At 42.8% G+C, this 28,000-nt stretch overlaps 2 protein-coding genes across 5 annotated transcripts; one reads left to right on the top strand and one right to left on the bottom strand.

The window, feature by feature from the left end:
* Positions 1-7: 7 nt before the first annotated feature.
* On the top strand, positions 8-3,883 carry SLC25A6 (solute carrier family 25 member 6). Its single transcript, XM_029999095.2, has 4 exons — positions 8-197; positions 1,371-1,857; positions 2,589-2,729; positions 3,230-3,883. Exons 1-4 carry the CDS (start codon positions 87-89, stop codon positions 3,385-3,387), a joined length of 897 nt encoding a protein of 298 aa, XP_029854955.1. The 5' UTR covers positions 8-86; the 3' UTR covers positions 3,388-3,883.
* A 1,725-nt stretch (positions 3,884-5,608) lies between these two features.
* LOC115334641 (granulocyte-macrophage colony-stimulating factor receptor subunit alpha-like) lies at positions 5,609-27,673 on the bottom strand. 4 transcript variants are annotated; one of them, XM_029999087.2, is made up of 12 exons: positions 27,488-27,673; positions 19,691-19,808; positions 19,383-19,519; positions 18,262-18,382; positions 16,509-16,638; positions 16,241-16,416; positions 14,981-15,120; positions 12,058-12,099; positions 10,989-11,118; positions 10,241-10,334; positions 9,506-9,587; positions 5,609-6,654 (listed from the first exon to the last, which is right to left on the bottom strand). In XM_029999087.2, the coding sequence occupies exons 2-12, from the start codon at positions 19,776-19,778 to the stop codon at positions 6,586-6,588; spliced, it is 1,209 nt and encodes a 402-aa protein (XP_029854947.1). In that variant the 5' UTR covers positions 19,779-19,808; positions 27,488-27,673; the 3' UTR covers positions 5,609-6,585. The 4 variants fall into 4 exon arrangements, with proteins under 4 accessions (XP_029854947.1, XP_029854948.1, XP_040975483.1 ...); XM_029999088.2 differs by having other exon boundaries at positions 19,691-19,788; XM_041119549.1 differs by lacking the exon at positions 27,488-27,673 and adding an exon at positions 19,984-19,990.
* Positions 27,674-28,000: the final 327 nt, after the last annotated feature.

Here is a 28,000-nt window from a genome sequence, read left to right as displayed (position 1 = left end):
TTAGCTCATGCGCGGCGGCGGTCCCGCCCTTTCGGCTTGAGCGGCAGCGGCGTCTCTTTCCCGGCGGCTCCCGGCGCGGCGCGAACATGGCGGACCAGGCCATCTCCTTCCTCAAGGACTTTTTGGCGGGCGGCGTCGCCGCCGCCATCAGCAAGACGGCGGTGGCGCCCATCGAGCGGGTCAAGCTCTTGCTCCAGGTCAGCGGCGCGGCCGAGCCCGGCGGGGAGCGGGGGCGGCCCGCCGCCTTCCCCCCGCAGAGCGCCCACCGAGGCCCCGGCCGGGCCGGGCCGGGCGCTGAGGGGAGGCGGGCGGGCGGGCGCCGCCCCCGCGGAACAAAGGGCGCGCGCCAGGCGGCGGCCCGCCGGCGGCGGCGGCGGCTGCCCGGGGGGGGGGGGGGGTGTCACGTGGGCGGCGGGCTCCCGCGAAGCCGGTTCCGCTATGCGGGGGGGGGGGGCGGCTCCCGGTGTCACTTCCTCCCGGCCCGCCGCTGGCGCCGAGCGCGCAGAGGGCGAAGGGGGCGGTCGGCCGCGCGGCGCCATCTTGGTGACCTTCACGTGACGGCGCGGCCCGGCAGCGCATTGGCCCCGTTCGGCGGGGCCGGGCCCGCCGGCGGCGTGTGCGGGGCCTTGGGGTGACACCCCCTCCCCCCCGGGGCGGGGCGGGGCGGCGACCCAAGGTGACCCGCGTGACCTTGGCGGCGGCCGCCGGCGGGAGCGGACCCGGCCTCGCCGTGGAGGGCGGCCAACGCCGGTGGCCCGGCCCGGCCCGTCCTACCTCCGGCCCGGTCCCGGCGCCGGCTGGGCAGTGCTCTCGGCCTCAGGCGGCTCGCCCGCCGCGGCCGGTACGGGCCGTCGGCTGCAGGTAGCCCCAGTCTTCACGTCCTCGTCTCCTGGCCTGCCCTTGTTCCCTGACGGCTGGCCCCTTCTCTTCTGGCGAGCCCTGACGAAGCTGGGAAGTGATTTTAAGGCTTTTTCTGGTTCTTAGGATTGTACAAGGCCTCCCATATCCCTGGTTCTTTCTTCACACGCATCCTCCCGTTTTGTGTGTCTGTGTGTGTGTGTGTAAAACCGAGGGGTTTAATTCTTGAGAATGAGCTCGGGTGAATCCTCGAGTTCTTTGGCCTTCACCAAAATAGGAATAAATGACAGTTCTTACCAGGCTTAAGATTTAGACTGACCCAGCTGTTTTTGCTTGGAAGCTTGCTACTACAGCTGATTTATCGTGGTTAACGGAGGCTTAATCTCTGGGTACAACTGCCATCAGGCATTCAGGCTTAACAGCTCTTTGTTTTATAGTAGAAGCAGACTTAAGCCCACCTGTAGCGCAGGCCTGTCGAGGCATACAGTCAAAATACGTATTTTTATTTGCAGGTACAACATGCAAGTAAACAAATTGCTGCTGATAAGCAGTACAAGGGTATCATCGATTGTGTAGTGCGTATTCCAAAGGAACAAGGAGTGCTGTCTTTCTGGAGAGGAAACTTGGCAAATGTCATCAGATACTTCCCAACTCAAGCTCTCAACTTTGCCTTCAAGGATAAGTATAAGCAGGTGTTCTTGGGAGGTGTAGACAAGCACACTCAATTCTGGAGGTATTTTGCTGGTAACCTGGCTTCTGGTGGTGCAGCTGGAGCCACTTCCCTCTGCTTTGTCTACCCCTTGGATTTTGCAAGAACCCGTTTGGCTGCTGATGTTGGAAAAGCTGGCGCAGACAGAGAATTCTCTGGTCTAGGGGACTGTCTAGTCAAAATTACCAAGTCTGATGGTCTGCGTGGCTTGTATCAAGGGTTCAATGTCTCTGTCCAAGGCATCATCATCTATAGAGCTGCCTACTTTGGGATCTATGATACAGCAAAAGGTAACATTTCAGAGGGGATCTGATAAACCTATTTTCAGAATTGTATTGTCTGTTTATGTCCATTCTTGGATCTTGCTCTGTGTCTGTCTGTAGTAGCTATGTGAGCGTGGAGGGGGATATCGGTGCCAGCGTCAGTGACGCTGCAGTGTTCAAGGCAAAACTGGGGCATGTGTTGAAGGCAGCAGGCTGCTTTGAAGTACTCCTGGTTTTGTACTTAAAGGAGTTTCTCTAATGCCAGCAAAGCATGTTGGTAACCATACACGACTGTAATAAGTTCTTTTTTGTTCAGTGCGGTACTGTAGTTATATTGGACCAATTCAGGTGTGTTTAGCCGAGTGGGATTGAGTGGTGCTTTTACAAAGCACTTGCTTGTTAAGATTGACATTTGGGCATAGACTGCAGGGTAATTCACAGGAACAGTGACTTAGTTCAGTGACATTTATTTCTAAAAAGAGTAGGTAATAGTTAGATTTCTTCTTGTGCCAGTCTGAAAAGAATCCTGGTGCTTCAGTGTTATCTGTTTTGATTACCAAGGAGGAAATCCTCTGAATTTCCTTCAGTGTTTTTTATATTGCTTCAGCAAGTTTAAAGTTTGAGTGTCTTGTTGCAGTTTCAAAGTATGGCTGTACAATGTTTCGTAATAGTTTGTCTAGTAAAGTAGCTGTCATCCATTGAGTGACCTGGAAGAGGATGTACCAGATAAAAAGCTAATTACTTTTTTTTTATTGCAGGCATGCTCCCAGATCCCAGAAATACTCATATTGTTATCAGTTGGATGATTGCCCAAACGGTGACTGCTGTGGCTGGTGTGGTCTCCTATCCTTTTGATACAGTGCGGCGTAGAATGATGATGCAGTCAGGGCGCAAAGGAGGTAGGCTGTTAATTTGTGTAGTTCTTCAAGCAGCATTAACAAGATGGGGTTCTTTTTTCCTAATAGTCATCCCTCAGCACTTACAGTTCCTTGTTCCATAAATCTGATATAAGTTAGGTTACATTTAAATGATACGAGGAAATGCAGTGGGGCTCAACTTGTGGTGTTTGTCAGGAATGATGCTGAGGACTTTATAGAATATGAAATGGGCAAAGGGACTGCCTGTTTGCAATGACAGATTAAATGAAGGCAGTTAGGGGACAGTATAATTGCCAAAAAGAAGGCTTAACATTTTTATTTTGTGGCTTAGGTTTTAATAACTAGGCAAGCAGAGAGGAAGCTTTTCTACTGCCTGAACTTGAACTAAGTATTGTGTTACAGTCTTAAAATGTGGTTTGGGACATCACAAAGTAGCTAGAGAGGTGAAACAGGGCAGTTGTTAAAAACATCTTAGATACAATTATAGGAGTTAAAAATGACTCTGTGCTCTTTTTCTACAGCTGATATCATGTACTCTGGAACAATTGACTGCTGGCGGAAGATTGCAAGGGATGAGGGAGGAAAGGCGTTCTTCAAGGGTGCATGGTCTAATGTTCTCAGAGGCATGGGGGGTGCTTTTGTGCTTGTGCTGTATGATGAATTCAAGAAAGTCATTTAAACAGCCTAACTAGAATTGGAAATCAAGTTGAGCAGATCATGTAGAATAACTACCATTATGGACCATTGACCTTCAAGAAATTCCTGTGAGTCTTATTTATCGGAGCCAGATGATATTTGTAGATGGGGCTAGAAACTGACATAGAGGACTGATCCATTTCTCAGTAACATGCATGAAGACACTGGATCTGGCAATTCAGTGTGGTGATTTTATTTTATTTTTTTTTTCAGCAATGTGGAGTGAGTGGTATTGGTTCTGGGTCCAAAGTGGCTGGGTCCAATTTAGGCAGAAAAAACAGTTTGCCTGTGGATCAGTCCCCGGTTTCAAGTCCTATCTTCTAGGACCATAAAATTGTATTTGAAAGTACTTGCTAACAAATCATGTTCTTTTCCACTTGTACTGAAGCACTATGTACCATTTTGCACAGCTGAACATCTAGCAATTTTGTTTTTAAATTGGGGCATTCTGCTGTAAAACAATAAACATACTTACTCTGTCTGTGTTGAAATTATTACATAAAAGCTTTGGGAAAGCCTCTTTTGTTTGAAAACTTGTTTCAGATAATGGTTCCTCTGATACACTGCACTGTAACAGAATAAGCTTGATTTTTAAAAAAAAAAATAATAATAATTGAATGTGAGAACTTCATTGGGGTGGGGCGGGGGAGCATGGATTATACTAATAAAAACTACTCCCATTCTTTGTGCCTGATAGTGTACGACGGGCTGCTGCAATTGGCTTTTTGCATGATTCTTAGCAATTGATTTGCAACTTTTCGTATGATTTAAAATGGGGTGTTTTCTGTTGTAGTGCTAGGAGAACCCGAAGTCCCAAGGACGGTCAAAAAGTAATACTCTTGCCCTCGGTAAAACAGCTTAAAATGAAATTATTTTTTTTTTAATCAATATAGAAAGCAACATGGCATTCATGCAAAAACCCAGGAACCTAGTAAATGCCTTCAACTTCTGAGTAACCTATGTATTGTATTGTTGCTGCTATTTGGAAATGCTGATTGTGCCATTCAAGATACTGTCTGGCCTGATCTGTAGCAGTGGTCAGTACCTCTGTGGAAGGTGAATTTAATCTGAAATGAGGTTCATTCTAAGAGGTGAAGTTGATGGGGGGTGTGAGAGGGAGTAAATGTGCTTCTGTGTAGCTGTAAAATATAGATCAAGATAGGTCAGCCTTCAATATTAATTGATTGATGTCTAGTTCCAGGGATTGTCAGAAGACCAAAATCAGACTGAATAATTTCTTGTACTGCTATTTGAGATAATGTAATACCTATGTGCCGTTCTTCATATGTATATAATCTTACTTTTGTACTTTGTAATCTGCAAAGATGTGGTAGGGGGACCAGTAAAGGAAAACAAGGTGTTCATCTTCCAGTTGTGTTTTTAGGAACTCCCTGTATCTTGAGAAAGAAACAGTGTGTCACTGTATGAATCATTGAAGGCTGACTGAGCTGTCTTGAGTTCTTTGTGTGCCTTCTGAGGTTGCTGTTCAAGATGAAGTATTTAAATTAACTGCTTGGCTTTGGCTGATTATTACCTTCCTCTCAAACATAATTTACGTTTTTCCTTTCACTGTTGCACAAGCACTGCTTTCAACATCTGTATGTGAATGGAAGTATGTTACACAGCTACTTTGTACACGGGCTAATAGCAAACTTTATGTACCTGCTGCAAGTGGTTTTTATCCTGTTCGGTAATGCTAGCTCCCTTGTGGTGCGGACAGGTCGTTTGATGTTTCAACTTGCTGTTTCAGTTGTATTTATATTGATTTGGGGGGGGCAGGGGAAGAGTTTTTGTCTATATAAATACATGGCTTAGGTTTATTTTCTGTATCGGTGGCTTGAAAGGTAGAGATGATGATAGGATACCTCACTGTGAGTGTATGGTGGCCCAAGCTTTGAGAGGAAGAACCAAACATGACAATTACTTAAGCAGCCCCTGAAAGAGGGAGGACATTTTTCACCTCCCCTCCAGAACTAGGTTTTAACCAGAAATAGGAAAATAAATCAATGCAAGCGTAGGTGTTTTTTTTAAGTGGAACTGCAATTTACCTATGCTGTGTGTTCAGCATGTACTACTTGGTGTTCATTTTTTTTTTTTTTTTAGTATATGGCTTCCCTTAGTCATGCAGCAGCAATTTTCAGTGTGTGATTATGCAGTGTGGGAACGTAAGAGGCAAACAATAAATGAGACTTTTAAAAAAAGCATTTGTTCTCTGCCTTATTGGAACACTTGTTGAAATGTATTTATTTTGAAAAATATTTTTAACAGGAAAAGATGTAGAATTTGTTTAAGAAAATACTGGCATGTAAAGCCTATATTATTTTTAAAAGGCATTGGAAATAGGGCTTGCATCCTTTGAAGGGAACAAATAAAATGCATTGGTGTGAGGAAATCTTTACATTTAAAATCCAGTTATTAAATCTTACTACAGATTTTATTCCAATTCTCACAACACTTACACTGGATTTTTTGAAGATTTAAATACTATATGTGAGTTAAGTCCATATTAATATTGCAGAGGTTCACATTTGCATTGGAAATACTGAGCTCATGAAAGGGTTGACTGGCAGCCCAGCATTAATAGTTAATTTTGGCAAGTGTCGTTTTATTTCCCATTTTCTGTTTTGCATAAAGTTCATTGAATATACTGTGACACTTCGGTATTGCTGGTTGCAAGGTTGAAGGGCAATTTTTACTTTAATCTTTTCACTTTAAAGAGCTAGTTTCTGCTTCAGAAAATACTCTGGGTATATAAAAATGATAAGCTGGGAAGATGTACTCCTGTGGCATTCTTAAGCAGTCCTATCATCCTCTAGGAAATCATATTCAGAGGAAAGAAGCATCATAGCGATGAAGATGGGAAATAAGTTTCTTTTGTGTTGTGGGTGAGAGGCCTTGTCTCACATTGTGAAGAAAATCTCAGCGAGGTTTAAGCAAGTCTTCACAGCGGACGTTTGCAGAAAAGCTTAGCTGCCAGGCATTGTGTTCTTGAACAAAGGGAGAAGAACAAATTTTACTGATTTTTCTCCACTTTTTTCCACTGCTCCATTTTAGATGGATTTTTACGGGACAGACTTTTATAGGTGATTATAGTAATTTCTGGTCTGGATTGAAGTACTTGTCAGGGGAATCCATGATTTTCTTTCATGTTGGGGAATCCAAGTATTTTCTTTTTGGAAAGTTAGGTCATCTCTTCAACCATAGTTATTTCCTCGGTACAGTGTGTTTTTGGTAGATTTACATATTTTGTCTAAAGAGAAAGAAAATTCTGTAACATGCAATAAGCTCCAGAGTCACTGTTGATCAGAGAACATTTCTAAATGTTAGATACACCACTACCAAAGTCTTGCTATTTTAATACATAAGTAATGCTTGCAAAGCAGGAGAAAACAGTTAAGTATTGTTTGACTTTTAACATCTGCGGTCAGTACTAGCTATTTGTCAGCAGAAAGAAAGAGAATAAAAGTTGATTTAAATGATAGACAACCTTAACTGAGACAATAGAAGAAATTTATTCAGTGGGTATTGTCTGAGTTTTGCATACGTAGGCATTAACTAGACTTACAGAGAAAACATTTTGGTTGCTATCATACAGTTTGACGGTGGTTAACCTGGAGAGTTCTATGACAGTGGAAGTTGCTAGATAAGATCATAGTACTGATACAGCGCTTGGGGCTTAAAATATTGAGGGGAGGTAAATTTGATTTTTAAAAAAGGAGGGATTGTAAGGGGGGGGAACAGGGAGAAAGAGGGGGAAAAAAAAAAAGGCAAGCTTGCTGTAATATCGAGGGTACGTTACAGAACATCAAACCCAGATGTCTTGGTAGGGAATTTTGTCTAGGAAATCTGTGGGATTGGTAAGTGCTACAGGGCTTTGTGGTCATGGTGTTTTGTGCTACTCGGCCATTCTCCAAGGAAAACAATGCATCTGCACACAGAGTGTGTCTTGCAAGTTCATGGGATGTATTTAATTCAGGAAAATGAAAACAAAGTATTAAAGTATAGTTCTGGGTGAGGGTGAGGAAAGCATTTGGGGTGAGAATGACCAAAAAGTGAAGGAAGTTGAGTAAAATAAAATGGATTAGAGGAACGCAAGGTGTGTGATGTACTGAGTGAATTGGTTAGTAGGATCTTAGCCACAGCAAATAAGAAAACTGGCAGTTCTTTTATCACGAGTGTTAAGGATACAAGTGCAAACTCAGTGCAGAAAGGTTAGGGTTGTAAATCACAAGGTTTTTCAGTGATCTAAGGAAAAGTTGTATTGTGAAACAGGACAAATGAGAAAATGTGAAAGGTCATCAAGTAAGTAGGGACAAAATGAGGAAACGCAAGCTTTAAAAAGGTGTGATTAGCAAAGGACATTACAGGTTTCAAAATAAGTCCTAAAAATATTAGCACTAAATGCCAGGAAGAGATAATCGGGTGCAATTCTCCTGGAGAAGGAGAGGTCTCCTGAGATAACCTATTTGTGCTTTATTACCTGCTTTGAAAAATTACAGCATTCAATCAGTGTTAAAGATACCCAAGCGTGGAGAGAAGAGGTAAAATAGAACTAAGCTTTAAGATTAGATTAAAATAGGCAAAGAGTCGTCTAGAAACTGTTTAGGCACATCAGAGACTTACAAATTATCTTCACAGTGCGTGTTGGCAGGTATGAGGCAACCTGAGCTGAGGGCTTCACTTGAACTCTGACAGTTACTGCTGATAAGTTGCTGCTTGCGCGGAAGTGCCTGTGCCACCGTCTACAAAACCACATCCACAAAGGCTTCTGGGTCGTAGCGGGGTGATTTGAGTGGTTCTGGTGGTATATGCACAGGAATTCGGGAGCTGCTCGAGTTTTGTAAAAGCAAGCAATCTGGAGTCTGCAATTTTTGAAGGACTGCTTGCTACTTTACTAGCAATTGCTATTTAATAAAATGATGGACTGTGGACTGCTGCTGCTCCGTAGCCTTCGCTCTGGCAGCCTGATATGAAGTGAGCTATCAGGTATTTATGACTTAAGGTATATGAGGAAACTCATCCAAGTTACGTCGCTACCTGCCTTCTATTAAAGCCAGAGTGGTAGGACCAAAGAGAAGTAAGTTAGGACAATGTGCTAGTATGAACTATATCAACTAGAGAGTTTTAGTAGTAATAGCTTTGAGGATACTTTGTAAAGGATTGAAGGAAAATTTCTGTGTCACTTTTGAAAGCCTCATTGAAAATGGTACTGGTGCCCACTGAAACGTTGTAGGCAATAAACAACTAGCCTGATATATTGATTTAAAGTACATCTTTACTTCAGCCAGCTGATAGAAAGCATTCCCTCGCTATGCAGACACTGTACAAACCACCATTCAAATGGACAAATTAGAAGAGAAGCATGAACGGTTTGAAGCCTGGTTGTCATGATCGTGAAGAAAGACTGGAAGAGTTAGTTGCTGTTGACAGTGTGCAAGTGCGTAAGATACTGTAGACAGGAAAGGAATAAGGATAAGAAGTAACGGATTTTAAGTGCAGCAAAACAGGCTATCAATAAAGCTTTCTAAAAGTAAGGCTAATTAAACGTTAGAATAGACTGCAGAGGGATGCTACAGAATATTGGTCAAACACAATTTGCATATAACGTTGAAACTGTCATAGCTAATCCTGTGCTGAAGCAAAGAGGAAGGCTAGTTAAGCTGTTGAGACTTTCCAGCCCTGTTGATTTTCATGATTCGATGCAACAGGATTTTTACATGGGTACAGGTCAGACTTGTATATATTCACATTGTATTATGATCATTGATATTTGAAAATGCTAATGGAAAATGCTTCCTCACTTACGTTATTTTCAAAGTGTGAACAGCAACCTAGAAAAACTGCTACATGCAGAAATTACCAGTCTTAGTAAAAGTGATAACTCTGGTCTTAAAATATGGCTGCAAATACGTACAGGATAATCCCTAGTCTCAGCACTAGCATAGAGCATTTCTAGTTTCAAAACAGCATACTTTGCATGAAAGCGAATTAGTTTTTAATGGACCAAATTTAACGCTCACCTTTATATGCCAATTCTTCTAGTCTTTGGCCTATCGTAGTTTATAGTTAACAAATTTGACTGAATTGAAAAGAAAGCATACCTGGATATCTTCATCAGTTGATGCATTAAATTTTTCTCTTGGTTGTGGTACGGGAGAAAATATGCTCTTGAAACTGCAATACCTTTGGGTAGAAAATGGGATTGCGAAGAAATTAAAAATCCTGGTAATATAACTTAACACAAACATTTTGTGTTGTACTTGAGGACATTTTTTACCTTCAAGATTGAATAGCTATTGCTCTACAAATCACTAAGTGAGAAGTAAATTATATTGAGTGTAGACTGAAGGGTACCTATTAGTACACTTATCACTGGGGTAACTAAAATTTATTTTGTGACCAGAGTCACAGTAAATACTTTATTAAACAATGACTTTCAATAAATCACATGACATAACTTTCTTCCACAAGTAAGTGAGAAGTTTTATCAGAATAATGACATCATCGTTTGTCCCTGTTCTCTCTTGTCTGGTACTGTCTGAAGCCAATGGCTTCAAAGCGATGTGGATGTTAAATGTTTAAAAGTGAGAACAGAAATGTTTTTGCAGGATCTGGTAGAATCAATCACTTACTAACTTAAATATCCTTTCCCCCTTTTTCACTTGTAGTCATTTTCCATGCCAAAGTGCCATCCATGACAATACTGGTAATAATACTTCATGACATTAATAATCAGATTATTTAACTTTGTAGGGAGGAAGGTAGGAGATAGGAAGAATGTGTTTCATAGAAATAATACTGTGTCAATAGTTTCTACATCAATAATGTTGATTTACCTTTTGAAAAGACAATATTGGAGCAGTGTCACTGAGATTGTTCCAAGTGCTATCAGAAATAAAATCACAAAAATAAAGTAATCTTTCCCTTGACCTGAAACATCCAAGAGAGAGAAATATCTTAGCATGCCAAAAAGCTACCTTTGTGACTGTCGGTAATGAATGCAAATTTCACCTGATTATCTGAAGACTTCAACTTGACTTCTTACAGAACCTTGTAAAAAAGTTCAGGTACACGTGATGCATTTTAAACCATTTCAAACATTTAAAATGTAGAGAATTAAAAAAAAAAAAATCCAGAAAAGGAGAAAAAGAAACAGAGTCAGAGAACAAATAACAGAGCAAAAGTGGTGAAACTGTAAGAGAGTGTTGAGGAAAGGGCGAAAAGGAAGATGCAGAAGGAAGGGGATGATATTCATGGCAAAAACTTAAAGAACTGAAAGGCAGCCTCAGCACTTCGGACCGAAGACGAGACTGGGTCTGTCTCAGCCTGTTCCTGTAGCCCTGGCATCTGAGTGACTGCTGTCTTCACAATCCCACCTAATCAAAGCCTCCCTTTGGTATCAGCCTCCCTTGCCATAGTATTGGAGCTTCTCCTCCACATGAATAATTTCCACCCGGTTCCTTCCATGTCTTTAGGTAAGAATTAAGATTTTAGTTGTATCTGTGAGTGTGAGGGAGCAAGGGAGGCAAACATGGTAATACTGAAAAAAAAAATCTGTATTAAAATAATATTTCATAGTCTTACCAAACTCGATGGGTTTGCTCCATTCCCCCCAGTTTGAGCTTACGAGACAGTTATTTCCACGTGCTCTGATTTTCAGAACGTATTTTTTTTTCTCATTGTAATTTTGGAATTCGTAGCTGTCATTCCTTACCTAAAATCAAAGCAATCAGACTGTGCATTTCGCCCCATAGGAAAATACTAATAAAATTAGGGGTTTAATTTCCTGATACAGCTTCTATAAAAAACTAATTTGTATGATTTTGTAGGTATGTGCTAGTTAAATGTTCTTCTCCCCAAATTTAAAACCATGATAAATTAGTTCATCCTGCCACCAAATCTTTCTGGATTTTGAACTTTATTTGGTGTTTAATTTATTTTATTATGCTTTAAGGACACTTTTTTCCCTGTCCTTGTTTATGGATCCTAAAAAAACCCAGAAGGACAGAAAGCTGAAACTGGGGAAGTACCCTGTAAACTCACCTTACAACCTTTACAAGGATTAACCATGCAAATATTCCCTGGATGGTGTCTGTCTTTGCTAAACAGACTTAATGTCTGTGAGACAATCCACTAACAGAACTGTATCATCTGGCCTCATGACACTTTATACAAAGTCTGGAATCTGCCAGGACCAAGATGCTTCCAGGGCTGAGGGGATCCCTCATTTGTCAGGGCAAGACTGGCAGCGTGTGTTAACTTCCACAGGTTTTGAAGACCTCGGCGTTCCCTCTGTCTAGCTATCCTGAACTACAGTGGTGTTTTATCCACCAACAGATACGAGAAAGGGAATGTTTCCAATTTTTATTAAGCAAAATGTCACATCTGTCTTAAGCAATATCTATTTGTGCGATAAATGGAAAGTATGAAGTTTTGTGAAATGCATGGAAAATTCTGCTTAGTCTAAGCTACCCCATCCAAAAGGGATGTATTAAGTTTACACATAAAGATCCCACAGGAACATGTTTTTCTAAATTCTCATTGCTATATTGATACAAAAACTATAGTTCTAGAAGTAAGTATATTTTATATAATGGTATTTATATGCTTAAGTGGGCAAAAGCACAAATTTGTATATGACAAGAATACTTACTTCTTCAGAAGGATCATCCTTTTTCGCTTCTTTGGGCTCATCCTGCAAACCAAACAAAAATCTTCATTTTTATTACTTTCTTGTCACACAGTTAAATACTTCTCCCTCTTTTGTTCTCATTTTCTTCCTTACAAAAATTGTAAGTAATTTTAAACTGAAAAATCAATTGGATATTGTGCTCCAGTAATGTCCCAGAATATAGCACTTTATTCAGAGTATTGGCTTCCTCCATTTCATTTCAGAAAAGGAAGGAAACATGAATTATTTATCAGTGGCTGTGAGAAGGTGTATTTGGCTCTAGGGGCGTATTTACACTGTGCATTCTCATCCAGCAGAAGTATATCCAAATTACGCAAGCAATCAAATTATCCTCCAAACATGGCAGATCTGGAAGCTGTGATTTCACAATAGTTTGATAACATGGGGCAGAAAATTGATGTGAACAGCAAATTTACCCTCCTTCCAGTCTAAGTCTCTGTTAGACATCTGAGTGATCCATACTCAGGGTCTTTCCACAAAGTACTCTGAAGAGCTACTTACACATCCCATACAATCAAAATTTAATTAACTAGAATCAAACATTGACCTGGATCAAAGAACCTGAAAATTTTGAAAAAAGGATACGTTCAAAAATGAGTGAACAAAATCAACAGCAGTGATTTTAGCAAGGATCCCAGAAAACATTGAAAAGCTGAGGTCCTGGAAACATCTATTACGTGTAATGTCAGAAGGATAGCTGGCATTATGGAAAAGTCAGAAAGATGTTATTGGAAAGAACGTCTCCTTTCAGAAAATACACCCGCTGTGTATGTTGCGTTATAAAGTAGACCAGTATTTCTCCATTACTCATCATCAGCTGAGCTCTTCCAACTTTTAGGACATGATGGAAGTCACCGGCCCGTGCTGTGAATCGGGACGGTGCAAATGAGTTACTTAAGCTTCAGGTGTGCAGTGCCATTTTAGCTGCCTTACCTCTGATGGTCCCTCCTGAAAAGTGTGAGTTATATCTGCTATCTCCATGTAGGTGCCTCTGGGACCTTCACTACCTGTAGCACCTTACGGGGAATGAGGCACCTACTGCTCAGCTGCACGAAGCCCTGGATGCGCATTGACCGTTACAAGATATCCGTGCTCCTTTGCAGATGCCTACATTAAGGTGTCTCAGTCTGAGAGATGAATTTCACACCCAAATGTAGGAATCTACTGAACTCCACTCATTCCGTCTGCGGTGCGGGAAAGAAGAGGTAACGTGTATTTCTTTAAAAGAAACCTTTTGATAATATTGCTTTAGTCATATGTTGTAACCTATATCTTCAGGTAAAACATTCTAAGTATTTCACACAAGATCTTGCTGTCAAATGATTCTAGCCAGCTGGAAAGCTATGCGTACTGCAATTGCTCCTTGAAATAGCTGCCAAGGTAGATACTATTAATGCACGCAAGAATCCAAACAGCCTGCAAGCCGCAGGCCTTGTTTTGAATGAATTAATGAGTTTTAATGATGTATTGCTTTATTGTGGTTGTATATTTATGTTTAACCCTCAGCTGATCTTTCGTATAATGGTCTTGTGTTACAAATGCCTGAGGAATTGCCACTGCGGTAAGCTTCTGAGCTGCGGCTGGGAAATGGGTTAGGTAGGGATCACTGATCTGTCACGGCACAGATGTCACGCACGCGTGGAAATCATGGAATCATAGAATCATGGAATGGTAAAGCAGGTATCCCAGGGATGGGGAGGAAGAGTGCTATTTTTTGCCTCCTTGTCAAACTCCTGGGCTCAAAGAGTTTTGCTGCCCTTTGTCCTTGCGGATGTTAAAATCGGGTCTTTTAGGCACTGGGATTTGTGGAGGAGGATTTGACGCCTCAGCCTCTCTGCTCCGTCGTACGTGGTGGAGACGAGACATACCTCAGCTAAGGTAAAGCACGTACTCTGCGCTGTCCTGCACTTTTCCTGTGGCCGCTCTGGTAAGTTGGCAGCGCTCTGCCTATAGCGTAGGAGAAATCCCAGCTCACTTTTGGTACATACATCTTTACGTCTGAGAGAGACGTTTTAGATTCCTCTCCTCCAGCCAACGGAGAGAAAGAAGCACTTTAGGGACACGACTTGTCTGTCACCTGCCTTGGAAGGAGGTGGTAACACCACGCCTGACTGCAGAGATGTCCCCCCCGGGCCTGTGCGAACCTTCCCCTGAGCTGCTGGTATCTGATTTTTCAGAAGAGCGGCTTCTGTTTCAGCGCTGGTTTTAAACCGGAGGTTTTGGCGGTCGCTGTGTGGGCCGGCGGGGGTCGGCGGGCTGTCTCAGCCGGGCGCCGCGGGAGGACGGCGCCGGGGGGAAGGCTGCCGAAAGGGCGACAGGCGGCGGGAGAGGTGCTGGAGGAGAGCTGTGGGGCTGAGGGGGGCAAAACCGCCCCACGTGTTGAAACGGAGGGGCAGCCGTCGGCCTTCCAGCGTCTGCAAAACGCCGTCGGGGTGGCTGAAGCCACCTGTAAAAAAATGTATTTTTCCGTTCCCACGAAGCAGGAGGAGGGTGAGGGGCCCCGGCCCGGGCTGGAGGCCGGCACCGAGGCAGCGCCCTCGCTGCGGATCGCGGGCCGGCACGCTGCGGATCGAGGGCTGCCGTCGCGCAGCCGTCTCCGGCGAGACGTGCTCGGGCGAGGAGAGCATCTCGGGTGCCCTCCCAGCCTTTGGACAGAGAGCCTTCGTGACGGTTCCCTGCTCTCCTCTGCTTTTCTGCTTTGCGCCTCTGATTAGGTTGAAGTAAGGTCGTGAGCGGCGGCATGCGAGGCCGGCAGAGCTGGAGCAGGAGGACAGCGCGGCTTATGAAAGAGAAGTTAATAAATGAAGGAAACGGAAGTTTGCACGTTATAGATATGCATGTACATAGGTACGGTGCCACATACAAACCAAGAAATTGTTTTTACCTTATTTCGTATGCTTATTTCATACCAAAAACAGTTTGTGCCTTTCACATGACTTGTAAGGGGTGGTTGCCATGTAATTATGCAACCTGCTGAACCTCTAGTGCAATTGGCAGTGACATTTAACGGAGGAGTAAGTATTTCTGGAAGAAATGAAATAATTAATGGTCAGTAATCAGCTACAACTCATGTGTTCACAGCAAAATACATGTGAAGTTGAGGCAGCTGATGTACAACTGTGTGCTACGGTTGTTAACAAATGTTATCTGGTAAACAGGAGTAAAATACAGTAGCAAAAGTTGGGAGTGTATCACTTCAGTTGTTGGACATCGGAAGTAACCAAAGTTCATGTAAAAAAAGTATGGAGGATGTTCTGTAATTCAGTAGTACAATCAGCAGAGTGCCATTTTCTTCTACATCTAAATTTCACATTGACAATGCAAGTCTCCACAGGAATAAAGATGGAAGTTTTTGTTCGTGTGGTATTATTCATGTAGAAGATCAAGTCATCTCAATTTGAGTGCCTACAATAGAGTTGACTAGGTGTGACCTACGTGTCTACCACTCTAGTCAGCGGAGACCTCATCAGTAGTGCCCATGATGTCTGCAAAGCTCTTTGGTGCACCGTGGAGCCGGCGTACTCGTCTGAATCGCTGTGGGCTTTACAGCCTGCACCAGCTGCAGGCAGGAGTCAGGCTCACGCTGTGGACACCGGTCGGACCCTGGTCTCTCACAGGTCCTGGGCCACATCTGCAAGCTTGTGGATGCCTGAAGCGTCTGAGGGTGTCTCAAATGGCACTAGAGGCATGTTTTTAGGCAACTGAATCCTCTCCCAGATCTCTGTTGGAGCTTAAACACCTAGCTCACACATAGGTACCCACATATTTAACTAACGCAGGCTTAATTTGCAAGTTGAACCTTCCCTCTGGTTTTAGGAGCTCTTGTGGCTCTGAGAGAGGCGTGGAATTAAGGGATGGCAAAATGAGCCCATCAGAAAGGGGGCCTTGAGAGTCTAACCGTTGCCTTTCATCATCTGGATTCCATGGATATGTTCACACCACTTCTCTGAGCAGTTATTTCAAGCTGCCTCTGCCTTTGCTCGTTTTAGTTAGCTGACAGAATATAGTTCCAAAAATTATCGGGCGCAAAGTCTGTCCTGCAGTGCAGGATCCTGCAATGGCTACAGGCTTTGTTTTATTCTTCTTTTCTCTTTGAGGAAAATTCCTTGCTTCCTTATTTTATAAAATAAAAATGTTCACTTACCAATTTTATACAGTTGAATGTACTCATCATAGAACTGGATCAGGGCATCTTTGCTAGACCCGTTCACCAGGAAATAAGCTTTTTCAGCCTCTATGCTCACATTTTGGAATCTACATCCCGTGTTTCTGCCATTTTCATCTTTAATGTAACGCTCACATTCCATCGCTTCACCAGGTCTGTATATAGCAAGATATTTTAGTTAAACGTGGGCAGGGTCATGTGTCGAATGAGAATTCAGACTTCCCTGGACTCAAGTGGACCTACTTACATCGGGTTCTGCCAGTAGAGAAAGTATTGGGTATCTCCTGGAGCATCCCTGCCTGGCTGCCAAGTGCAGTTCATGAGGGAGATGTTATAAATCACACAGGAGAAGTTTTCAATGGCTGATCCATTCATACCTGCAAACACAGGAATATCCGTGATGAGGAAAAATTGTGTGAATGCTCCAAGCTGGAGGATCTTGGCACATGCTGAGATATGTTAGACACCTGCAACTCCAGCTGGTTATTGCTTGGGTTAGGAATGACAACTGAGAGAAAGCTAGACTCTCACCCTATTTTGACTGCCTCAGAACAGTGAAACCTGGGAGTGAGCAGAACATTCACACAGGTAAAGGAAGGCACATTGCCTTATAACACCATCCTTGGTGCTACAGAGAGAAGAATTTGTCCTTTTGCAATTAATGCCCAGGAATCTACTCCCGAAGTGTTGACACACAGCATTTAAAAAGCTGGGACTTTTAAAAGTAAGGTTGGGCTTTTTTCTGCCCTCCAGTCAAACAGCCTCCTAGCTAGATCTTTCCACCCTGATGGGGGCAAAAGTGACTTGATCTCTTCCTTTTCTGGAGCACACTGAAGTGGGAACCTTGTTTCTTTGGAAGCTCCCTCGGGGCTGGGCTGTGCAGGCATGCTCAGCCTCCTCTCTTCTCCTTCAGCCAATTTTCAGTGCCCCAACTTTGGCGAAAGGATGAAGATTTCCTCCGCTATTGCCTCCAGCCCCCTCCAGCACCCAGTATTGAGGGCATCCTTGCGGGAGCAGGGGAGAATCCCCTGGGGAACCTGCATGCTTGGAGGCTAAGGCCAGCTGGGAAGAAACACCAAAAGCACGAGGTTTTAAGAGGCGATGTGTCCTGGCTTGTATTTTGAGGGTCACCGTGAGAGTTTCTTCTGTCCAGTCCTCAGGAAGAGATGAGTAGGGAGCACTTTCTCTGCTCAGATATAAGCAAGCTGCTCATCTCAGCACCTCTGTCAAGTCTGAAACACCCCAGTTAGGCACAGCTGCAGGAGCACTGGTGACTGGGCAATTTTAGTGGAGAACTCTGAGTTGAGAAGGAAGGGGAAACCGGGCTGTAAAAACTTCAGGTTTGGAATTATGAACGTAGGATCTGCCTAAAGCCCACTTTGATTAACTCCCACGCAGGACAGGCTCAGAATGTCTTTGTGAACAGTTGCCTCAGCAAAATGGGGGCACAGCAGCTGAGGGAACCCACGCGTGTTTGTGTGCACGTGCGCCTGCACGCCAGGGCCAGGTTAGGAGATTGCTACCTTCAGCTTGCCCCTGGCTGCTTAGCATCGGCATTTCTTTTCCTCTCCTCCTCCCATTTTATGGGTTTCACTGATCTCCAGACTGTGCCTTTAGCTAGCGCTGTGCTCTGGCTCTTGACAAACTCAGCAAGAGCCCAGCAGAAAAGCATTTAATAAAGAAATGGGCGCTAACATCTTAATTTGTGGCAGCCAGAACAGTTATTTGAATCCACCCTTAAACCACCGTAATTAAGTGGCATTTTGGAGCCCTAGTATGAAAGAGAATAATGCAATTACTGATACATTTGTAGTAATGCAGCTCTTGCAGAATTGTGGAAACATTCATTACAGAGCAAATAACTTCAGCAGATCTGCAAAAAAATATTTTTAATAGAAAATAAAGCGGTTACCTACTGTGTAAGGGATTGTTTTCTAAGGCAATGTTTACCTTTAAAAGATTGCAAATGGAGAAAACCTTACCCAGACCATAGACATTACCTCCAGGGATAAAGGTGCAGTGTTTTGAGATGTTTGTGTCTGGCACTTCAATGATAAAGGATACCCCTTTGTGCAGGGGCATGTGGTATTCCACTGGAAACCAGCATAGTGAACTATTCACCTGAAAAAGAACATGTTGATGTTTTATTTCTCTGTTTTTCCTCTGCTGGTGTTAGATGATGCTGGCCATGGAAGTGCAACTTAGAAACTCAATTTGTAGGGCCAAAATCTTGCATGCATATGTATGTGTTTTAGGCTTAAGAGCTAACTCTCTCCTTTACCATTTGAGGGTGGTGTAGAATGGAGCTGAGGGATCAAAAGCATAACTACACAAAAAGCTTTGCAGCTCAGGAGTTGGATGCTACACTAACGTGCAACTATTAGAGAAGGCTAATAGTACCTCAGTGGCATAACAGAAGATAGTTAATAAATAGGGGAACCACAACAGAATTTAATCAAAGGATTAAGCAAAACAGAAGTCCTCGTCTGACCTCCCCAGGGCTCAGAAAGGTGTCTATGGCATTATAATCTTCAATAAAGATGTGATGTTGTTTTGTAATATGTATTTCTATTTAAGACATCTGCTTTGCTAGGATAAATAAGCCATCTCTATCTCTCTTTCTGTCAAGCTTCTTACTTTTCTCTTTGGCTAATGTGGGCTTATAACATAACCTGTGCTACAGACATGATCCATTTTACTGGGAAACAAGTGAAGAACTTGAGATAATGAAAATCAGTGGCAGTGTTTAGGGAATTAATTTTTTTATTTGAAGGGTCTCTTGCTCTGTCTCTCTAAATTCTCTAGGAGTCTCACAGCCCCTTTTTTCAGCAGCTACATCCCTGTTCGTGAATCAGTGTAGGCACAGTTCAGGCTATTGCCTCCTTTCCACTTTGGTCCTGGAACTTCAGTTCCGTGGTATGCATGGGATGCTCCTCCTGCAGCAAATGCACCCTGGCATTCGTGACAGCTTTCCACAGCCCATGGCAGATCAAGATGTAGACTGCAAGCAATCACTGATCAGATTTTACCTGCAACTGATTCATTTTTTTCAAAGTAAGTGAAGTCGATAAAAGGTAAAGAAAAAGGTGCAATTATTTATCTCAATGAATAGCAGGTTTACCTCTTTCGGTACACTTTTCATGTCGCTGTTCATGATGGCACATTTGTACTTAGAGAAATTCTTGCTGCTCTCCCAGGACAGTTCCATTTTTCTCCAATTCATTTTCACGTTTGTAATAGGTGATTCTTGTGCCTCTGCTGAAAGCGTTACAGAATAAGCTCAGTAAGGATATGCTATTGTTTTTGTTGAATGCAGAGGATAGTATCTGTCAGGCTTAAGACGACAATTACCAGATTAATTGCAAATATCTCTGATAAATGAAGAATTAAACACTGTTTCTCAGATTGTATCTGCAAAAATATACTTACACCCCATACACTGGATGTCAGCATGCAAAGGATGAAATAGCACCACACACCACCAAATCACGCAAAGAAGTCCAAGAGTATCAAACATCTTTTCTTCTCTGGAAAGAGACAATAAAGCCTTCAGGGGAAAAAAAAATATAAAAAAAAGAAAAATTATGCTAAAGTGTACTTTGGTTTCTGCAAAGCTTCATTTTTTTCATGGGAACAGTCAAAGATGCTGTCTAATTCATCCCTAGCAAATATTATTTAAAAAAGCCAAGCAGAGGGTGTGCTTCAAGATGTCTGGCTGGCACCTCTTCATTGAAAGAACTGAATAGGCTCACTCTTGTCTATTACGGTGCAGCAGTTTGAGGTAGAGAGGCCACAGACTCTCATTATGATACATGCGCTCACTTTATTTGGTGCAGAGACCATGACTTAGGATTACTGTTGTCCCACATAACTATCCTAACCATACCATCAGAAAGTCAGGTTTTCTTGCTTTCTGATCCTATGAACATCACTGCAGATTTTCCTACTCAGTGCTCCAGCTTCTGCTGCAAAGTGAGCTTTTAGACTGGCTTTCAACCATTTGTTGAAGGCACCCGTTGGGAAATGGATAGTTTGGCTTTTGGTTGTGTCAGGGTGTGGATGACTCACTTCTCCGTGAGTTCTCTGTTAAAGCCAGCATCACCACCAGGCTTGTTCAGAGCCCGTACCTGCTCCTGCCAGCGTGTCTTAAGAGTGCATGGAAAACATCGATGAGATCTGAACTGTTGTCCTGGTTTTGGCTGGGATAGTGTTAATTTTCTTCCTAGTAGCTGGTATAGTGCTGTGTTTTGGATTCAGTATGAGAAGAATGTTGATAACACACTGATGTTTTCAGTTGTTGCTAAGCAGTGTTTAGACTAAGTCAAGGATTTTTCAGCTTCTCCTGCCCAGCCAGCAAGAAGGCTGGAGGGGCACAAGAAGTTGGGAGGGGACACAGCCAGGACAGCTGACCCAAACTGGCCAAAGGGGTATTCCATACCATGTGATGTCATGCCCAGTATATAAACTGGGGGGAGTTGGCCTGGGAGGTATCACCACTTGGGAACTGACTGGGCATCGGTCGGCGAGTGGTGAGTAATTGCATTGTGCACCACTTGTTTTGTATATTCCAATTCTTTTATTAGTATTGTCATTTTATTATTGTTATTATTATCAGTATTAGTTTCTTCCTTTCTGTTCTATTAAACTGTTCTTATGTCAACCCATGAGTTTTACCTTTTTCCTTCCAATTCTCTCCCCCATCCCACTGGGTGGGGGGAAGCAAGCGAGCTGCTGCATGGTGCTTAGTTGCTGGCTGGGGTTAAACCACAATGACTGTCTAAGTAAAACAGGAAGAGAAAGGTCTCAATCTCCATCAGGTTTTAGCAGGAATTAAATGTTGACCTGCTTACCTTTTTTTGACTATGGCAAATCTACAGTCTTGCTTCAAAGTCTTTTGGGGTTGATTTCAAGACTTCATGTAGTAACGGTTTAATAGCCCTTAAAATAATGTTTAGAGCAATGCCCTGAATCAATTCTCATTCTTTTCCTGGAGGCAAAGATGAAAGCTGACAGTGGACATACAGTTGATTTTGTGTATGTTATCTATCAATTTCAGTGCTATTTTCTATCACTTCTTTTCTTTTCTGACCACAGATCAGCTAAGAACAGCTTTCCATTCAGAAAAGTACCTTAGGAGCTGGAATTTTGATGGGCCTTTCCAAAGGCCATTTGGCACTGGATAGCCCTGGATTCAGCTGCTTTTCTGTTGTCCTGAATATCCCAAATAGCAGCATTTCTCATAAACTTGATGACACTTCTGTCAGTTCCTGACTAACAAGAATGAAAAATTCATTCTTATATGTGGTCCCTCACTTCTTACCTCTTTTCATGGAAAACTGAATATAGTAAAGAATCCCAGTTGTTAGGTGTAGTTTACAGTATCTCACTATTAAATTAAATATTTTTTTCTACACTTCCTTTGTTATTATTTGTTTTGGGTCCAGACATTGTTGAATCTTACTGTGTATGTTACTAAACTTTGAAGATGTCTGCTTTGTAATCAAAATATGATGCTAGCTCGTAGAACTATGTTCATAATAATTTTAAACTAATGTAACTACAGTGATACACAATTGAACTTGGGCTATAAAATATACTTGAGAGCCTAGGAAAAAATGCTGAACCTGCTTAGAGCTATTTTAGAGAATGTGACTGTCAAGTCTTCATGTACAGTTCATTTGAATGAATATTTACATAATTACAAACAGTATACACCTTCATTCTTGGTATTTCTGGTTGTCTGCGCTTACAACTTTGTTTCTGTAAGTTGTCAGTGTTTTCTAGCACCTACTTCTGTCTTTGTGTGTGTTTCAGTCCAATTTCCCGAAATGAGATGGTATGTGCTAGTGATCCTTTTCAATGAAGAATGCTACAAAAGACATTTTTCAGTGTTTCTTTCCCCTCTTGACTTGCCTCCATAATGTCTTGATAATGGAACAGACTTATTAGCATACCTGTACATATCCTGTGTGGGATGAATTTTGGTATTAGAACATCTAAAAGTATCTACAAGTAAGTATTTACATAAGCACAAGTTGTTTAAGCTCCCGTTATAGTCAATAGAGATCTGTGTGAACTCCATTCACTGCTTCTGGTACACATAAATCATTTCTCACTATTTGCTTTAAAGCCTTGGACTATTGCCATATAGAAGTCTTATTAACTTTTTTAGTATCTTCCTATTTTTTATATATTTGATTTTCTGTTTCCCTCTGCTGAGTTTCTTTGATTTGCAAGTCTTTTTCTTAAAGGCAATTTTTTAAGCAGCAACCAAATCTTACACTTGGTTAAGTTTCTTTTGCCTACTTTTTTCTTTTCTCGTCTCTCGCAGAGCGTGTGAATATTGTCTCTGGTGAAGCAGTGGTTGACCATGTGTAGGAAGCTATGCGTCCCCTTCCAGGCCGTGCGAGTGCAGGAGAGCGTTGGCATTGCTGCCTGGTTCAACAAGGTAGTTCGTGGTTGTGCTTTCTTCTGTTGTCCTTCTCTAGCTTAAGAAACACTTGGTTCTGGCTGGGCTGGAGTTAACTTTCCCCAGAGCAGCCCATATAGTGCTGTGCTTTGTATTTGTAGCTAGAACGGTGTTGATAACACAGCGGTGTTTGGGCTGTTGCTAAGCGGTGCTCGCACAGCATCAAGGCTGTCTCTCCAACCCCGTCCCACCCACCCCACCAGCGAGCAGGCTGGGGGGGCACAAGGAGTCGGGGGGGGACACAGCCGGGACAGCTGACCCCAACTGACCCAAGGGAGATGCCAGACCATAGGACGTCATGATCAGCAGGTAAAGCCGGGAGAAAGGAGGAGGGGTGTGGGAGGAGGTATTCATTATCAAGGCATTTGTCTTCTGAAGCAACCGCTGTGTGTCCTGAGGCCCCCCTTCTAGGGAGCGGCTGGATACCACCTGCTGATGGGAAGCAGAGAACAGGGAAGAACGGGATTGAGAGAGCGGCTTGGTGGGCACCTGGTGACCAGCCAAGGTCAAACCACCACAGTATTTTTTCCCTGTTTGCTATCACAAATGCCTCTCCACTTGTTAAACTAGATTAACTCTGTTCTTACAGGTTTCCATCCCTCACCTCAGAAGAGTCTACTTTAAATTTTTGCTTGTTGCAGCATCAGAAACCGCGGAGTCAGATGTTACAGATCACTGTAGGAACTTTAAATTCTAAGGAAGCGTGAGCCCTGCAAAGGGCGACTCCACATTCATTCCTGTGGTGTGAAGGTCTGAGCAGAGCTAGTCAAACAGCGGCATCAGTTCTTGTCAAACGTATCTGTATCTTAGGTACCACTTTCCTTTTCTCAGAGGAAGTTAAAACTCTTTGTAAGAGATTTCTCTATTCCCAACATTTGTTTTTCTGTTTTTTTTTCTACATGAGGAAGCAATACTGGTTAATGTTTTTTATTTGTTTTATTATTTCCTAGTAGCGTAACTTCCTAGTAGCAATTCTCTTGATTGCAGGTATTTCTAAGGTTAATTCTAAGACTGTGAGGTAAATTCTTACAAATGCAGGAAAAAGAGAAACACGATAATGTTTTGTTACATGTCTGTTCTTCTACATTAATTTTCATGGTCCTTTCAGAGTGCCGATTCCAGACTGAGTCCATTTGTGGTGAAAGCAAAAACCTAGCCAGACCCTCCAAGGAAGCTGGAGTCTTGAATATTTCCGGGAGGCACCTCACATTTCGTGGAAATTGGCTTCATGTGACCCATCCATCGTGGTCTCCAGGACACCATGTCGGGGTTGCAACAGAGACAGACTCTTCACTGTAGCCTGATTCTTCTCTGCTTATCTGTTGCAGCATCAATTTTTTTCTTCGTAAATCATCATGCTACAGCAAGGATGTGGCCACAGCTGCTGGGAAGTGATACTGAAGAATCTTAAGTACAACAGTATGGAGGACTGGTTGTAAAATGCTATGATGTGAGATATTGCTCTCAACAGTTATTTCCACTTTCCCATGCTCTCAGTTATCTCTGCAGTAATGCACATAGGAACCTCGAGATCTCCTGTCCTTCTAGTGTGCCCCTTTTCATATAACCATAGTTTTCTCCATTTTGTGCCATCTGTTCAGTCACTCTTAACGTTTTCTCCTTTCTTTCCTCATCCTACGTTCCTTTTTAGGCATTTGTTTTCCTATTCTCTGGCAACTGTGTGCTCACCTTTCCTTTACAGTCTTTGCTTTGTTCTTCTTGTCATCTCCCTCTGTCTGCTCTCATGACTCCTCTGCTTTCAAAATCTCCCTCAGGTTTCCTACGCATAAGAGCAGCCCCATGCTGCAAGCACTGTTCGTGTTTTCTCATGGAAACCCTTGTCTGGAGCACTGCCGAAGGCGTCTGCAGCCTTGCCGGCTTAGAGGAGAGTGCTTGCTGGCACCATTGCCTCCAGGCTCTGGATGTGTCACGGGGCTTGCTGTGGGAATAGCAGGGCCTGTAAGCGTTCGCTTTCCTCATAAGAAACGATGATTTCCATTGACCACAGCACTAAGGGGGTTTGCTTCCCAAAGGATTCGTTTTTCACAGTTGACTGACTTTTAAAACAAATTACACAAGAAAGGGTTAGTGTTGGGTCGTGCCTACGTTCTCTCTATCGCCCCAGCTGAATGTACCAACACATAGCCAGGTTCCCTGGCTTTTCTTTGGCCTGCAGGCAGGATAAGAGATATAGGAGCTGACCGATCCATACCTTCTGCCTGGTGGCCAAGCAAGTGGCTCCAGCACCACATCTGTAGGAGGTTTCTGCCTCCAGGACCTCCACCCTCTCCCAGACTGGTCTTTTGCAGACAGGTGTGGTAAAACTCCTCTCCTCTGAACAGACCTCTGTTTTGAAGGTGTCAGAAGGAACACGTATTTATGTCAAGCCAGTTGGGAGTGTTATTTGGAGGATCAGACCAGAAGAAACATATAAATTCTTGTGTAAGTGGTATTTCCTCATATTTCATTAATATAGGAGGTAATATAGAATCCATTAGGATGAAAACACCCATCCTTAACTCTATGCTTCTCTCTGCTTTGCTTCTTTCCTCTTTCTCCCCTGGCCAACCTCACAAGTGTCTTGACCTCTCAGCATGTGTCTACACTGCTATGTAGGGGAGGGCCCCAGAGCGGACTCAAGCACCCAGTTTCCACACTCCTCAGTTCTTAGCTCATTCCCTAGCTCTCTTCTCCAAGACAGGTTTGCTATAAACCTAATCTACGTGAATACGAGCCAGCCAGTGATACTTGGCCTTGGAGTTTTCTTTTATTTAGAGGTATTTGCATAGCCTGTATGTTGAATTTTTTCAGTAGCAAAATCTTATCGAGGAAACATTGCTAAACTTATTATCTAATGTTACCAGATGTATGATGTGTCTTACTCAGCAGTAGTGATCATATCCCTGGTAAGTTGGATGCTAGCAAACATGAGTCTGTCTGGTCTTTCGTAGCAAGGCATGGTCAAACTCAGTCTGCTCTAGAAGGATCTCAGTATCAATGTGTCAGAAGGAAAACACAGTCACATTCAAAAGCTGTGGTATGTCTATAGTAGTTTTTACAGAAAGTATCCATTAAATACTGACTTAAGCACCTTAAATTCTTACCCTCTTAGTCTGTATAGTGTATTGTCTTTGCTCTTAAGCTGTGAGTGCAGGATGATACCATAAAATCTCACCTAAGACCAAGGTTCCTTGGTTCTAATTCCCATCTTTGCCAGTGACTTTATTTCTTGAGTGGCTCTGGGAAAGTTACTCCTGCTCATGACACACTTCCAGGAATGAAAATATGAATTTTACTCATAGGGTGATGTGAGGATAAACTGATGCTTATACATTGTGGACTTATAGAGAGTACCATACACTTGCTGAGCATACGAGGAGGCATAAAAATAGGAATAAAAACCTTACAATGCATACCAGACAATGAAACATCACTCTCAAATTGCTGTCTAAATCCAACTTTCCCAGATTTAGTTCAGTCTTTAGATCAGTATTTTGATTTCTGTAGATGACAGAAAACTGGGACAAGTGGTTGATATACCATTGTTCTGCTTCAGAGGGACCTGGACAGGCTGGAGAAATGGGCTGACAAGGACCTCGTGAAATTCAGCAAAGGGAAGTGCCGAGTCCTGCACCTGGGGAGCAACAACCCCTGGCACCAGCACAGGCTGAGGACGACCTGCTGGGAAGCAGCTTTGCAGAGAAGGCCCTGAGGGTTCTGGTGGACGAGCAGCTGATGATGAGCCACCAGTGTGTCCTTGCAGAAAAGAAGGCCCAAGGCACCCTGGGCTGCACTAAGCAGAACGTTGCCAGCAGGTCGAGGGAGGTGATCCTTCCCCTCTGCTCAGCACTGGTGAAGCCAGACCTGGAGTGCTGGGTCTAGTTCTGGGACTCCCAGTACAAGAAAGAGAGAGAGCTACTGGAGAGAGTCCAGCGAGGAAACAAAAAGATGATAAGGGCTCTGACATATGAGAAGAGGCTGAGGAAGCTGGGACTGTTCAGCCTGGAGAGGTGAAGGCTCAGGAAGATCTCATCCATGTGTATAATAAACACCCCACTGTGGGGAGTAAGGAAGACAGAGCCAGACTCTGCTCAGTGGTGCCCAGTGACCAGACAAGGGGCAGCGGGCAAAAACTGAAATAATGGAAATTCAATTTAAACCCAGAAAACACTTGTTTACTGTGAGGGTATTCAACCACTAGAACAGGTTTTCCAGGGAGGTTGTGGAGTCTCCAACGTTGCGGATACTGGCTGGACAGAACCCTGAGCCACCTGCGGTAGCTGACCCTGCTCTGAGCAAGGGGTGGGACAGGACAATCTCAAGAAATGCCTTCCAGCCTCAACCATCCCAAGATTCTGTGATTTACTTTTTTTTTCAAGAAATAGAAATCAACGTATTTCTAGTTAGATTAATTTATAGAAAGGGTACAGAAAACAGCATTTCTTTCAGTTATTGCAAAATAGATGTCAGATAACAAATGTCAAATAGCACAACAGACATCATAGACATTTCGTAGCCTTCCCTCAATCTTTCAGAAAGCTTTAGAAATTTTATATATACACAGATTTACATTTTTAATCAAATAGGCTAAAGCATCACCAAAATTTTGCCTAGACTTTCTTAAGCAGGAAGCTAATCCAGATTTTGTACGTGTGCTAGTATAACTGTACCTAACTTAATCCTTGGCAAACATTTGTATTCTGCACAAAATCTTCTGCGGCATAAGAAAAAATAATAGACAACAATAAGAGACATACCTCTTCTTGAAAAACCCGTCTTCCTTTATCTTGTTTGATTTTGGATCACAGCGGCAAGGACACTTGAACCTGTAGTTGTGGTCATGCAAGCATCAGTAAGTGTTTTGTTTTGCCAGTTAAATTTTTTTACTGCATGCAGTTGTTAAGTGGCAAATGCTGCAAGTCAGAAAGCGACTCAGTTTATCATTTCCCTTACTGCTTCTAACTTCCTTAAATTTCCTAATTTGCAGATGTTAATGATTTCACATGAACTGATCACGCAACTAACTCTTCCTTCCTCTTACATTGGATGAACTAACCATTAATAGTCACGGTATGCCAACTTATTACATAAAAATGCATAAATACCCAGTACTCATAATACTTGAATATGCTCATAGAAATACCTCTCCTACAAATAAACACATTTTCATAAATAATATGTTCTGGAAACAACAGCAGTGTTGTGTGCCTAGTCCATGTTTAAAGTGCTTATGAAATGGCCGCTTATTTCTGTCATGACCTGACCGGCTG

This window comes from Aquila chrysaetos, chromosome 23 (assembly GCF_900496995.4).
Source record: "Aquila chrysaetos chrysaetos chromosome 23, bAquChr1.4, whole genome shotgun sequence".
Lineage (NCBI taxonomy): Eukaryota > Metazoa > Chordata > Aves > Accipitriformes > Accipitridae > Aquila > Aquila chrysaetos.
Note: the sequence above shows the minus strand (reverse complement) of the source record. Positions and strands in the feature narration are given on the sequence as shown.